The 14,884-nt window shown below is 41.8% G+C and overlaps 1 protein-coding gene across 2 annotated transcripts in view; it reads left to right on the forward strand.

Moving 5' to 3' along the window:
* Positions 1-4,409: 4,409 nt before the first annotated feature.
* Positions 4,410-14,884, forward strand: part of kcnq5b (potassium voltage-gated channel, KQT-like subfamily, member 5b) — a 109,170-nt gene continuing 98,695 nt past the window's right edge. The window contains exon 1 of one of the 2 annotated variants that reach the window (XM_041035604.1): positions 4,410-5,134. In XM_041035604.1, the coding sequence (XP_040891538.1) occupies positions 4,794-5,134 (341 nt within the window). In that variant the 5' untranslated portion in view covers positions 4,410-4,793. The remainder of the gene's footprint in view (positions 5,135-14,884) is intronic. The other variant, XM_041035605.1, reaches the window with a different exon arrangement.

The following is a 14,884-nucleotide window of genomic DNA, read 5'->3' on the forward strand; positions in this document are numbered from 1 at the left end:
TACGTTGATGTCTTTCCTCGACCCTGGAAGATGTACTGTACTGTACAGTGGTACTGAGCAGACCTCACAGCCCCTCTTACTGTTATTCCAAATCATAGTATACCTCCAAGGGGCTGAGATGATGTATGAATAAATATGTACAAATCAGATCCACTTATATGGAAATATGAATTATGTTTCAACATAATGATTTCAGACACGCTAACACATGAACTGTTAAATTATATAAAGAATAAATGCAGATGCACAAAGAGTCATACACTGTAAATACTCTACAGCCATTCACTGGGTTTTCATTGGGTTGAGTGATAATTGCAAAGGGGCCAAGTCACATAATGAGGAGCAATTAATGTGTCATTAGGGACCATGCAGGTGGAAACCAGGAGGCGATGGACTTGGGTCACAAACTACAGGTGTACCACTGCTCTAAAACTTGTTGTCTGAACACTAATCTTTGTGCTTCAAACCCAAATGTTTGAACTCCGGCCATGTTCAAGTCCCACTTCAGAAGAAATGACTTTTCTTTTCATCGTCGGGTGAAGCTGATTTTTTTTTTTGTTTGTTTCTTTTCTTTTTTTTTTGTCAGTATTAACAGGAAAAAAAAATTGCTGATTGTTTACAACTTCTGTGTTCCACTGAAACAAAAAGAAAATTAGAAAAAAGTAAAGCATTCACTGCAACATTTCTTGTTTGTATAACAGATGTGGCTCAAATGATGTGTATGTTTTATATTTAAAAAAAAAAGTTCATTTTTATTATTTACAAATAAAAAGAATGTGTGGAAGAAAACTGCCTCTCAACTCGCCTTCATTTAAATGTCTCCCTCAAGTCTCTGCAAAAATAATCCAATTTTTTTGGTGTGTTCTTATTTTTATTATGCTCTCAGCCCGCAATTACCTTTGACATAATGTCAAAAGGTCACAGTGAAAAACTTATTTCAAAATGGGATCTCTTGCCATGTTTGTGGGAAAGCTAATATTTTCTTTAGTCCCACAAACGTCCTCAGTTATTGCTTCACTCGTATGTCTCAGCAGAGCAGCATCATGTTCGGCTTTGGAAATACATTTGAGGAGCAATTTAACTAAAGTCATATGCACATTACAAGTGTTTCACTGTATAATCACACAAATACATGGATATGTTGGAAAGATCTACATGACATTTTCTGTGTATTTTTTTTTTTGTAGTAAACCCCTCATTGTAATACACGGACGTAAATTAATACTCAAAACTACAAATAAGAAATATAAAGAATACTCCTTGAGTGAAATGGAGAAACTAAATAAATACACCTTGCATATTTATTTGTCAAAATGTGGAACTTGTGAATACAGATTGAAACTTTAGATGTATATGGAAAAACAATCAGCAAGCGTTGCACAAAAGGCTGGATACATACTATGTGAACAACTGTCGTGATACTTGGAAAATCACGGTTCAAATTCCTCTAGACCTGTAGCTGACTGCTGGCCTGGAGTTGCACCCTACATATTACTGACTTGCTCATTGTCTGGAATGGCTGTAAAAACAGCAGGCACCATCCAGACGTAGCCCAATAACCTCTGAATTAGAAGCTCACACACATTTTGTTATAATTTTGGCATTTACTTTTGTTACTTCTTTTAATTGGGTCACTATGTAAAGTATTATTCCATTTAGCAGATACTCATGTCTAACCAAAGTCCCAAGTGATTAGTTATACGGTCACATAGTCTTTGATTTTGCCTTTGAGGTCGGCAGTGTTAGTGTTACTTACCTCTTGTATTGATTGTCCATTTTGTGATAAATCCTGTTTACTTTGCACTGGATAATTGTACCAATAAAAAGGAGCCTTTAAGGAGATCTGAGCTCCTACACTCAGTCAGTAGTCTGCTAATTACTCCTCCTTTAATCATTTTTATCAGTTAAAAGAAATGGTGTGAGTTTGTTCCTGTTGCTGCCTTTAGCATAATATTCATCCTGCCACAAACTGAAACTTGTCAGGAGAAAAGGAGCCTCTCATAAAGCAGAGGTAAGTTTCTGGAAAAACACCGTAACTCTCTGCCTTGGGTGCTGCTACAGTGCGTCTAACTGAAGAGGAAGTTGAACCAGCGCGGCCTCGTGTGTGACCTCACATATGATACAGTGCAGCAGAGGGCTTGGGAGATTTATGTTCCACATCCTCTTGTTAAATAAGCAAAGGGCCCCCAAAACATCTGCAGGCAATCTTGACAAACCCTCCCACCAGCCTCACCATGCCAGCCGGGCCCCCTGCTCCCCTCGTCATAGCATCTGGGGTCACGACCTCTGTGTACAAAGCATGGATACAGACCATGGTGGAAAAGAGAACCGCAGATCATACAAGTCAGAGGTCACGATAAAATTTCCATGCTGCTCTCAGGAAATGAATTAATCTATCTAATCAGGTCAAAGGTCACAAATTGGTGGAAACAGAGACCATGAGTGGAAGTGGAATACAAACAATATGAAGTTAATTTTTAATATAACAAACAAACCTTTGGGACAAATGGACATACAAGTTCAATGATGTCTCCTGATGTGACTGTTTACTTTGAGAAGCGTTCAACATGAGGCTGTGTTTGCTCATTCGAATGTTTTCACTCGCTGAAGCTGCGATGCAGGTTGCATGCACTTGATGCAGGAAACCATCTCATCATGTGACAAGATGAGATAATAACCTCACAGTTATACATTTGTGAAGCAACTGCTGCTTCCCCTCAAGAAGAAAAGAACAAGTGGCAATGTGTCAGAGATCATTTTCTATGTGTATAGTTTATGTACAATTTAGTTTAGAATAAAAAGGCTTAGTTGTTTGAAGTATAATATCCACAGAGAACTCTGCAATAAAATGTAAAAATCCTCACTTAGAATCTAAACAAAAATTTGTTTTACTATCAGAAGATACAAGTTTTACATATGTTTCTTTAATGCTGATGCAGATGTGCTTTTATACTCTGACCTCTAAAAGTAAAGAGTTATTGAATGAATTTTGTTTCCCCTTAAAGCTGCTTTGAGGTATTTTATTCTAAACTGCCCGACAGTGTCATATTCCCTTTCAGCTTGTTCTAGCTCTTCACTGATTGTATTCACATGTGCACAAGTGTCTTGCATAGGATCAGGTTTTCAGAGAATCCTGGTTATACATATACCTGGATATACATACACATGGAAGAATGATAGGAACTGAATGAAACTGTGGGCTACAAAACCATATTCATACCCACGACTTTTATGTCTGTACTTCACATTTACTCCAAGATTTAGCCGGACACATAATGTTGAGATCCCCACTAGATTTTTAAATAAAGATCTGTGGTTTTGAATAATATTTGTCTGTTGTAATGACTTTGTATAACTGAGTTTAAATGAACCATCTATGTCCATTGGACAACATAATAAACTGCAGGAGATTCAGTTCCCAGATAATATTTCTGTGACCATGTCGCATCATGTATTGCAGGAACAAGCATCAGAACTGAGAGCAAAAGAGAGGATTCGCTTTCCAAACCTGAGATTTTGGTCTGTGGAGACGTTGTGTGGTGCTGCAGTGACCAGCAGATGGCGTGGTTTTGTTGAAAGCCAGGACGAGACCGTCAAACCTGTGCGTGGCCCATGGTGAGGCAGCTGTAGGAAATTCTTCTGTAAAGTTAAAGTGAGAAAACAAACAGTGTAGGCCACTTGTGTCTGTGAAGGGGAAGTGAATGCGAGGGCATAACTGAAATTACATGTATCTAACCACTTTCACTTTAGGCTGTAATGACACAAAGGAACCAGTATTTTCAGTCCATTCAGCTTCTTGACCCGCAGCCAAGTTTACTCTGAACACATATCTTCATTAAACCGGGCATCAAAAGCGCGTTTTTCCGCCAAACAAACGTGTCTCTAATGCCACGTGGTTTCAGTGACAGCAGGGTGACAAACCTGCCTCGAAAGAATAATAATACGAGGCTTTTCTGTAGCAAATAAAACCTTAACAACGTTTAATAAAAGCTTATTTACAGATCATATCGTAAAGACGGGCCTCTCTGAATTAAAAGCAATTTTGGTTACACCACCGGTTACACTAATATTTTCTGCAGATGTTCAGTGAGCCGTCTTCAGTGGTTACTTTTCCACTCGACCAAGTGGAAATTTCATTCCTTCGTCCATGTTACCTGATAGTCTTCTTAAAAGCCTGGTGTAATTCAGAAACTTTTTTTCGGGAAATTAAATTACACGTGGAGCGACAGTTGCTCATTTGCATTTGTTCTGCCCCGGGGCACCGCCGCTGTCCAAAAAACTCACAGCTCACTGAGGCCGAGCCTCTTTCTTCTTAGTGGTGAAGCAAGAAGATAAAAATCTGTTTACTTTTTTTTTTTTTTATTACGAGATTCAAGATAAAGTAACCCGGGCACTGCTGAGCGTCTGCCGTGGACGCGCGGCTTTGTGATGAAGCAACAGGCGGTAAAGCGCAGAGGAAAGACAGTCTGTGCTGAAGAGTAACGCTGAAGTGTCTTTCCCCCAGCTTCACGGGGACGCACGTTGTATCCATAACTTGTTGTTTTGTCAGAGTGGACAGCACCGCGCACAGGACAGGCGCAGTGGATACCTTTACGCGCGGCAGCAGTTGATGCGAGCGGAAAGAGGGCGGTCAAAGTGTGACGGCAAACACTGCGCCTTGCTCTGGCAACTCGGCGCCTGTTAGACTGCGCCTCGCACGTGTAATTTATTGTTCGTCCAGGGCACGGCTCCCGGCAGAGGAGACGCATGCTCGAGAAGACCTCCGCGCACTTGATGCCCGCTTCGGTGATGCCATGCCCCGGAACCACAGCGGAGACGAAGGCGGTACCGGGCTCTGGATGAGGACATCGCCGGGGCACAGTACCGAAGGCTACGGCTTGAAAGATGTGGAGTCCGGACGAAGGATGATGAACAACGCGGGAGACGGCTTGCTGTCAGCCTCCGCTGCCTCAGGTGCTGCCGGCTCTGAGAGCCTGAGGGGGAAGCAGGGAGCCCGGCTCAGTCTGCTGGGAAAGCCGCTCATATACAGCGCGCAGAGCGGCCGGAGAAACGTGCGGTACCGGCGGCTCCAAAACTACCTGTACAACGTGCTGGAGAGACCGAGAGCCTGGGCGTTCATCTACCATGCGTTTGTGTAAGTTTTATTTTCATTACTTGCCTGTAGGGTAGTCTGTTGTGAATATCTGAAGTTGCACACCTGTTGATGCTGTTCCACCCTCACAGCAGGAACGTGTTTCAGATCCTACATTTCCCAGCGGCTCAAAACACAAAGACACAATGACCCTAGCTTTTTTTTTTTATTTACTGTGAATTTACTGTCCTCGCGTCTCACATATTTCCACACATCAGATTGTCACTCTTTGTACTTGCTGACAGACATACATGTGACAGGTGATAAAACAGTGGGTGTCATGCATGTACAGCTCATCATTAAAAACACAGCACAGCATGAGAACGTCTTTACCAGAGCCAGTTTCATTCTAACTGAGAACATCCCTTTTTTACTGTATGAACTAACCCACTGATACCTATCTACGGGTTCCTGATACAGGGAGAGGTTTACTGTAACCCTCTCTGCACATTATTTCTCATGCTAACTGTGCAGGAGGCTTTGTTTTGTCAGCAGAGCTTAAATGTAAGGTTTAACACACTGTGGTTCGTACACTTGTAGTTTAACCAAAATATGGATATGTAGTCAGACTGGTGGGTTTTTTTCAGTGACTTTTGCATTTATGAAGGGCCTCAGTACATTTCACATGTGTACTGTTAAAAACAGATCTCAGGGCCTGGTGGTTCCTGAAGGCCAAGAATCAGGAACATCTTTAGTTTTCCAGGCTGCTCTCTGTCATTCTTGATCTCCCAACCAGCTGCGTTTGATTTCCCGCGTGCAACTGTTGTTGTTGTGGCATCATAACTGTTTCTGAGAGGAAGGAAGTTGAGACACGCGCTGACTGTTGAGCACCATCTTTTTTTGGTGTGGGTGGGGTGTGTGTGTGTGTGTGTGTGTGTGTCTGTGACCATGCAGTAGTAGGAGTGGTTGGAAAGAGAGTTGCCTGAGCTATTGCTCTTAATCCAACCAGCTCTTGAAACTGATCACTTTTATTTTTAAAGCGTCTTTGAAGTGGCTAAATCAAACTGTTCACAGGAAAGCACGTCAGGGTCCCTGGTGGAGTTCACCTGCCTATTTGTCACATGCGCTGTGTCAGTGATTTTAGCAAAAACACTTTTAGAGACTGAATTTACCATAATTAGGTACCACTGTTTCAAAACACCCTGCTTTTTACAGGTAATTTCCAACTAAGGGACCAGTCACCAGTAAATCGGGTATGTTTGAGCTTTCAGAAAAATCTGTCCTAATAATGAGTTGGATGTTGATGTGAATGCTATTTACAAGCCGGGATCTAGTAATTGCAATAACCCTGATATGCTGTAAATTAAGAATAGTGGCAGTGCTGCTCACACCACTGCAGCTGGAAAACAAAGGGGTTAACACAATAGCACGCTGAGAACATGCAGTGCTGTGTGAGCTTCTTTCTGTTTCCCCTGTGCTGTGCTGTGTACTCTCTCTAGCTTTTTGTCCTGGGGTTGTACTCAACCCCAGGTTCTACTCATTTTTTACTGAGCAGAGTTACTGAACAGGGAAGAAGGCTGTCCAAAAACTAACTTGCTTACGGTCAACAAGCAAGTATGTTAGCTTGATCGCTAACAGGGCAGTTTACACTCAAACAGAGGAGGGTTATATAATAAGTGGATGGTGCTACACCTCTGATACGCTATGACAACTTCCTTTGATCTGGATTCTCTGGCTCTCTGTTACCTCAAAGATCAGCACTATTGAGAAAGTCTGCTATTGGTCAGCGGTGCAGATTTGCATGTCAGAGTTCAACACGCTTGAATTTCGGAGATATAACAGGATTTATGTAGTCCCCACTAGTGAAGCCTCTGATTGTAGGGACTTCAGTGGAAAATCACTTGACAGTATGGACACAACCAGGCCCAACAGGTCCTTGCATTCAGGTTAATTTGTAAATGACCATGAAAGTTTAAATGCATCATTTGTTTCAAATGAACTAGAGGAGCTGGTATTTCTAGCCAATCATGGTCCAGGAGGAGTTTGTTTCACGTCCAAGATTTCTGTCTGATAAACCCGCCTTTTTATAACAGTCCATCGTTGTCATCATTTTCTTATGTACAGCTCTAGTAGCCTGTATTTGGAACAAAAATATTGTAAATAAGGAAATTAAACCTTTAAATGATCTTTTTTACACAGAACACAGGAGTTTATTGTCTTTTCTATCTATTTCCAGCAGTGTGATAATTCCTTACAGAGGAGAATTGCCTTTATTGTGGTGTGAAAGTGTTTCAGCCATCAATTGTTCTTTATGAGGCCTGTCCAGACTTTGTAAGGTTAAAGAGGTTTTGTAATGATGTCAGCAACCACCATGGGGGCCCATCCAGCTCAATGATGACCTCCCATATCTTTTTTTTATTGGGGCTATAATTTAAGGAGAGACACCATTGGCTTTCCTTTGGTCCACACTTTTGCTAAAAGGTTGACTCCAAAATGCTCATTTACATATCTTATGAAAGTATTGACTCACGCATGCCCACAAGGATCCTCGGACTCAGGGTCTCTTCACATGAGCGCTCATGAACGATAGGAACACACGGTTGGGTGGCTGGGAAGTTGGTGAATGATCTTCTTTCATCCCCGCGGTAGCGAGCTTGAACTGGAGAAATGCAGAGACTGAACTCTCTCAGCTCTTTGCTCTCCCTGTTGTACTGTGATGAATGTTGCTATGATGCTCAGTGGCCTTGAAAGTTGCATTGGTCTGCTAATATGAAAATTGTTGCAGTTGAGAGCCTTCCTGTCACATTTTTTATCTACAAAATGAAATGATATCCGTGTCCAGCCGATGACAAAGCTAGCTGTGCTTCATATTTACTGGTATTAAAAATTGAATTGGCTTTAAGGGGCCAGTTTACACAAAGCAACAAAGTGAAATGAACTGAAACTCAGGAGTGACCAGACCCAGCACGGACAGCCTTAGGCCCTTAAGGGCTCAGAGTCTGATTTTGCTTTGGGCCTCCCTTCACATGTTAACCACCTTCAGGTGGTTTCATTGTTTACCTTTGCCAGAGGCTGCCCTGTCACCCTGAATGCCCGATTGATAATCGACACCAGATTATTCCTGAGGCAAATATCACATTTCCATCATCAGTTAAGAAGGAATGGGATGATCTTCTCTCCTTGAGCTGCTTTGTGATGTAAACTGGCCAAGTAAAACTTTAGCCAACTGTATCTTTAAATGATCTGTATTTATTTATTGTGTTTGGCATAATTATTGTAATCATGAGTGTTGGACAATTAGTGAGATAAACTCAATGCAGTGCAATCAAGAGTAGTAGCAATTTCAGAAAATGAAAAACTTTCTCTTCTTGAAACTGTTATGTAAGCTCTGATTTATTGTTACACAGGTTTTTAAGCTCATCATCTTGTCTGCTGCTTTACTAACTGGTTTTGTGCCTCTACATTCCTTGCATACATAAGAGATCAGTTGTTGTTGTTTGCTCTCCACGGACCACCTGCAAAACACTCATGTACTTTTCATCACAAGGGTACATGAGAACAATGGTTGCAGTGGAGTGGATGTCACTGCAGGGAGCCGCATAGTTAAAAGGCACTGTGCTATGTTTAAAGGCACAGATTCTCAGTGCTTTTTTTTTTTTTTTTTGCAATACCATTGACTGTTAATATGCTTTAAAGCTGCACTTATACATATTTTTATAAGGGTTCCTATTATCCACATTTCAAGCTCTATAGCTCTATATTTCTATTTTGGGACTCCACTAGAATAGCTTTGCATGATTCACGGTTAAAAAAAAAAAATCCTTATGTTGTGTGGTTTGCGGGTTAACTATAGACCCCACCATCTCTGTTTATTCAAAACTAAATTTGCGCCTGAACGTAATTCATCCAGTGATTATCTTGCCTGTAACATGTGTTTGCTGTTGCAGTTTAGCTGTACATTCAGGTCATTTATAGGAGACAGTGTTGTGTTTACAGCTTGCTATGTTCCACTCAAATGGCAAAAAAGAAGAACATGTTCATGGAGCTTTAAAGCAAGTTGTGCCCAGAGTTTTAGAGCCAATATGTGCGGAGTAAGCGCAAGTGATGTTAGGGTTTCAGAAAACACCATATTCTGGAGTCTTATCTGTGTGTGTTTTATCTTTTGATCAGGGTTAAAGTCATTGTACTAAAAAAAACAGAAGTAAATGCCAGGACACACATGTAATTCTGTTTGCTTTAGAATAATCTTCACATATAATCCTCCTTTAAACCTCTCTTCATAACATTATTAACAATATTGCTGCAGTAGTAAAAATGTTTCATGTGGTAAAAATGTGGTGTCATTTTTATACTCTTGCCTTTGTATTTGTGTGTGTGTGTGTGTGTGTGTGTGTGTGTGTGTGTGTGTGTGTGTGTGTGTGTGTGCGCGTGCGTGCGTGCGTGCGTGTGCATGCTTCCCCATGAGGATCAGTGTGTTTGATGCTCATTTTGCCAAGCTGTTCTGGTTGAACAGCTGTAACACTGTTTACTTAACTTGAAGAAGTTCAATTTCATCATCCACTGCTTTGAGGAGTCAATAAAAAAAAACAAAAACGCCCCTTTCCTTATCTGCCTCGTCTGAGCCGACACATTAGGAACAGGTCAGAGGAGCAAAATACGCTCATGAGCCTTCCCTCGCAGCATCCAGTTATCATCTGTTTGACATGCCCACACAGCACATCCACCATCCTCATGCCCTTTAATGCTTAAAGTGATATTTCACCTTCAACTGTGTTCCACTTTCTGCCACACATGCCTCCTGGTGAAGCTGCTTCTTGAAAATTGTGACATGAAGAAGTGACAGCATCGGCTTCATCATGTGTGTGTTGTCTGTATAATTAATATTAGATTTTCAACAGAAAAGCCAGCGGTGAAGTCATGGCAGATACTTGGGGGAAGGCAATGTCAGTATTTGACCGTGTAACCTTTATACAGAGATAGCTGAATATAGGCAGATATCTTGCTTACATGTTTCCTGTAACTCCTCCGGTGCTGCAGTTTGCTGCGTTCTTTATGACTACTGCATGCGAGTATATTTTTATTCGTCCCCTATGTGTGACAGTCGCAGCACTGAGCCTCTCTTTGTGCTGAGTTGAGTTGCCCCTGGGGTCCCAGCCTGCCCTCCTTCCTGCTCGCGCACACACATACACAGTGCTGCCATTCATCTCACCTCTGGATTAACAAGCTCTTATCCTTGCAAGTATGTTGAGGGGTAGGAAAGTGTGGGGGGAAATGGATACAGTGTTCCTCCACCTCAGATTTCTGAGCTGGCACGCTGAACGATGGGGGCATAGTGACATGAACTCGCTGCTCTCACTTGTTAAATATCTATCAGTTGGTTTATAGTTTGGAATACTTGGATTTATAGGCTGCAGTAAAGGATGCTGACTCGTCCTGAAAGCTGTGTTTGATGGGCGTCATTGTGCATTTGAAGCCAGCAGACATAATAAAATGTTTAGTAGGCATCTGAATGACTAATCAGATGCTGCTCTAAATGTCAGTGCTGTTATGTATAATATTTTGAGCCATCGTTTATAGATCAGCCATTGAGATTCTGTCACATAGAAATGTCTGTTTTTCCTAAAAACCTCCTGCTCATTGTCTCTCTCAGTCTTTTGCCTTGTGGTGAAGGCTGTGTTCTGCTGTAGATTCAGCTCAGAGCCATCATTGTAGGTGCTAGCATTCACATCCATGCATAGATCTAGAGTATATGCTCTCAACCTGTGTGACACATAAGGAAATTTTGTGTCAGCGCACAGCGTGGCCCACTGTCACCTGCTCAGTGTGTGACTCAATGGAAAGAAGCCTCTTATAAACAGTGGGAGCAAAGCGCTGTAAACTGTGCCGACCTGTTTGCTTCAGCGCGAGTGTCGAAGAAGAACTGGCTGGTTTGATCAGTGCGGTGACATAAAGCAGAGGTGTGATGTCTTTGTCCAGATGGCGGTTGCCTGTCGCTGTATGAGTGCAAGAGTGAGGAGCAGAAGCTGTGTCAAGATGCTCATGTGCTTTGCATGCGCGTTCATGGTGTAAATGTGTCTGTGACAGCTTGACGAGGAGAAGTGAAAGTCTGACTCAGACAGAATGGACAGCTGATGTGTGTTTGATATAAATGATTTTTAATGTAGCTCTGTTCCATGTTAAGCATTTAACTGTGGTTATGTGATACTTCATAATGTCATGTGTGTGGGCCTGCCTTAAAAAATTGTGGTTTTGCTATTTTAGGTATCAAGTCTCTTCAGTCTGATCTTCATAGTGCGCTGGAAAAACTGAAATCAATGACTGCAGTTGTTTAAAAAAAATGTAGGGGGTTGTTTGCAATAAAAATACATGGTATGACTGGTATTCCAATTTTTTTTACTGTCAGTGAATCCCATGAGAAAACCAAGATCAATGAATGATGACTGAAGATGTAAATCTTACACTATAAATATAAAATCTCTCTCTCTCTCTCTCTCTCTCTCTCTCTCTCTCTCTATATATATATATATATATATATATATATATATATATATATATATATATATATATATATATATAGATATAGATATATAGATATAGATATAGATGTATATAGATGTATCTTAATATAAAATAGTCTTAGTAATTTCCTAAATCAGCTGGACACTGCAGGTCTTGGCAAACAGGAATGAATAGTGCATTCATTAGGGACTATTTTTAGTTGCGGATTAATACACATTTTGTGTGCTAGTGGGTGTTTATGGCAGCTGGATGGTGTATGTGGGGACTGGTTCAAAACATGGACACAGCTTTTACTAAAGCCTTCAATAAGAACTAAAGTTCTATGAGCTGTGAGATATATAAGAATTTACAACAGGACACATTTTCTTAATTTTCATCTTCTTAATTCTTAATTATTATGTGAAACCAATCAAATGTGTGTATTGCATCTAAGCATGTATATATAAATTACTATACCTGTTTGAAACCAATCAGAGGACCACAGCAGCTGAAGGGGATTGCATACTGTAGGTATCATGTTTCAGTACTGTGTTTACTTAGAGGGAGTTTCCCTTGTTCTGTTTTCAGAGATGAGCCTGCTGTAAACAAAAAGACAAGGCCTTGGACACGCCTATACACTGTTTGCTTCCTTTGAAAGGCTACCTTGTTCTAACCCCCCCACAGCGAGCAGACCAGGAGAGTAGTCTCTTGTATCAAAATTAGGCTCATGTTCTTTGTTTTTCCCCCTTTTCTCTTGATTTGCATGTGCCCAGAAAGTTGATGAACCAGTAGGCATCACTATTTGTTGGCTTCCCACCAGTGAACTCTGTCAGATCCAGCTTCCAAGCCTAGACAGGAATTTCTGTTCGCAGCAGGGAACTGGTGACTGTGGGCGAGGGTTTTTCCACCTGGCTGAACCTTGAGTCTCACTCTCTGATGAGAAGGTTTTATTGCTGATTGTCCCGACCAGTCATTTCACAGGTTGCAGTCTGTGTGACAAAGTACTGAGTGAGTCATCTCTAGTGTGAGAAAAGCACCTTTTTCTCATCTGCTCATACCTGATTCTGACTTCATGTTAGTTTTTGCAGTCGTCTCCTCCATTCTTCTCTCACTTCCAAGAAAAACTTCATCTCCCAGAACTGTAGTGGCATTACTTCAGAATGACCTATACCATCAGCTGTGAGTGGTGTACAAGTGTTGAGTGTGCATCTCTTCAGAGTCTTCATTCCCTCTTCCCACTTATCCTCCCTTCGTCTCTGTCCCCTGTGGCTTGTGCAGACAGTGCTGCTTGGTTGCGTTTCTGTCATCATTGTGCCTGTGTTAGCGCTGTGGCTGCTCTCTAGCACAAAGACAGGAGCAGCGAGGATGGCCTCTTATAGCTCTGCCCTCTGTTTTTAGCCTGTTTTTGTTGTTGTTTTAGTCATTCCCGAATTTTAAGCGCTTTCCAGTTGCCATAGCAACTGATGCTGCTTTTTGAGCATCCTTGAGACTGTAAAAAACAAATAAACAACAAAAAAAAACCCATCTTGGGGTTTCAAAAATAAATCAGAGTGAGTGCTCCTGGCTGTGTGCGCATTACGGTGTGGCTCCTACTGGCCATGCTGTCACTGCTGTGCCACCGTGGCCAGCATTTAGCCATGGCTGATACAAGCCATGCCCTAGCCACTGCTACCATGCTATATTTAGGCATGCAGCAACTACTTTAGTGCTCATGGGTCTGTAGGCCTGTTTTCTCCCTGTGGGAATAACACAGCTAACCCTAAACTCCCACACTGCCCTAATCTAATATCCAGTACACCTAATACAATGCATGTTTTTTTCTGGATTTCAATTTCCTCATGATTTGCCTTGATCTCCAGGAGGAGGGAGCACATTTGGATACAGGATGTGACATTTTTCTTTTCTATTGCCTAGAAAGCTGAATTTGCACAGAAAAAAATCAGTCAAACACAAATATTACTGTTTTGTTTAAGGCCGAACAACTTTTGCTGATATTGCAGCTAACGTCAAAAAACCCACAGAATCAAAATGCCTGAGGAAAGACACTCGTGGTGCAAAAATAGCACCACTATGCCTTGTTCTAGTGTGACATAGGCTACACACTACAGTAGTCATAATGTGATGGGGGAAGGGGGTTCTTTGCAAGGACAAAGGATTTATAACTGTCTACATTCACAGCCAGAGTGAGCAAACATGCTGAAGATTGGTCCTAGGAGGGAAAATGGCAGCACATCAGGGAGATACAGCAGCAGGCCGTGGTCTTTGCTTGGCACGAGCTTGATAATGCTGCAGTGTAGTGGGTGACAGGCCAGAGGCCCTCTGACCTCCCTGTCTTACCCACAGGGGCAGCACTGCAGCTGGGTAGCCAGCCTGTCCCTCAACTTCCCCCCCCTACAGTGTGTAATGTGCCTCCATAGTGGAAAGAAGTGAAAGAGAGGACGGTGGAGGAAATAAGAGACAGACAGAGAGAAATGACAGTGGGAGTGAAAAAAGAGAAAAAGAGGAAGGAGAGGCAGAGTTTTCTTTGATTTCTGTCTGTTATGTGATGCTTTCAACACTTCCTGTTTCCTGTTGCATTACAACAGTTTTTCTAGAAATCTTCTAACTGTTCCTCAAAATGAAGACACCTCCAAATGCCCAACAGAACCAGCCTATCCTCTACTACGTGACAAATGTCCTCTTTGTATGTGTCCTCATGTGGGCTTACGTACTCGCTCAATGTGAATCAGCCTTGTTTGCGCTACATGCTGGCCTTTATTTCCTCCTCCTCTTTCCTCACAGTCCAGTCGTCCATGTTTTGATGTTTAAATTCAGACACAGAGAAAAAATGTGATATCAGCCCTACTCTGTGTTCCCCGTGCATCGTGGTTGCTCTGGGCAACCGTCACCCCATGTAGCAGCGAGCCCGACACAGCTCCTCTGCAAGGGAACATAAAAAGCTCAGTGTGGAAGCCTCTGTGAAGTAAACCTCACTAAAGGCAAAGCTTTGCCCCACCAAAACTAATGGCTGTCCAAGAAGCAACATGGCACAAAGGTACAGAGAGCAGAGAGAGAGATGGAAGGTCACAGTATACTCAGATATTGAGCTTTTTGTCATGTATACTTCTCCATATATTTAGGAAAGGTTTGATTGATTTTATCACTAAACTCTGGATTCCAGTCTTGAAACTATCTGGGGAAAAAAGTAGCTAAATATCTTCAAATAATTTAATTTAATAATTCATCGTAAATCAGTCAGTTTATGAGATTTCCACTGCTGTTTCGACTATAGCCTAGTTTCTCTTAAGTTGTGTTTTATGCCTGCAGGTCACAAGT

This window comes from Toxotes jaculatrix, chromosome 4, assembly GCF_017976425.1.
Source record: "Toxotes jaculatrix isolate fToxJac2 chromosome 4, fToxJac2.pri, whole genome shotgun sequence".
In the NCBI taxonomy this organism is placed as follows: domain Eukaryota; kingdom Metazoa; phylum Chordata; class Actinopteri; family Toxotidae; genus Toxotes; species Toxotes jaculatrix.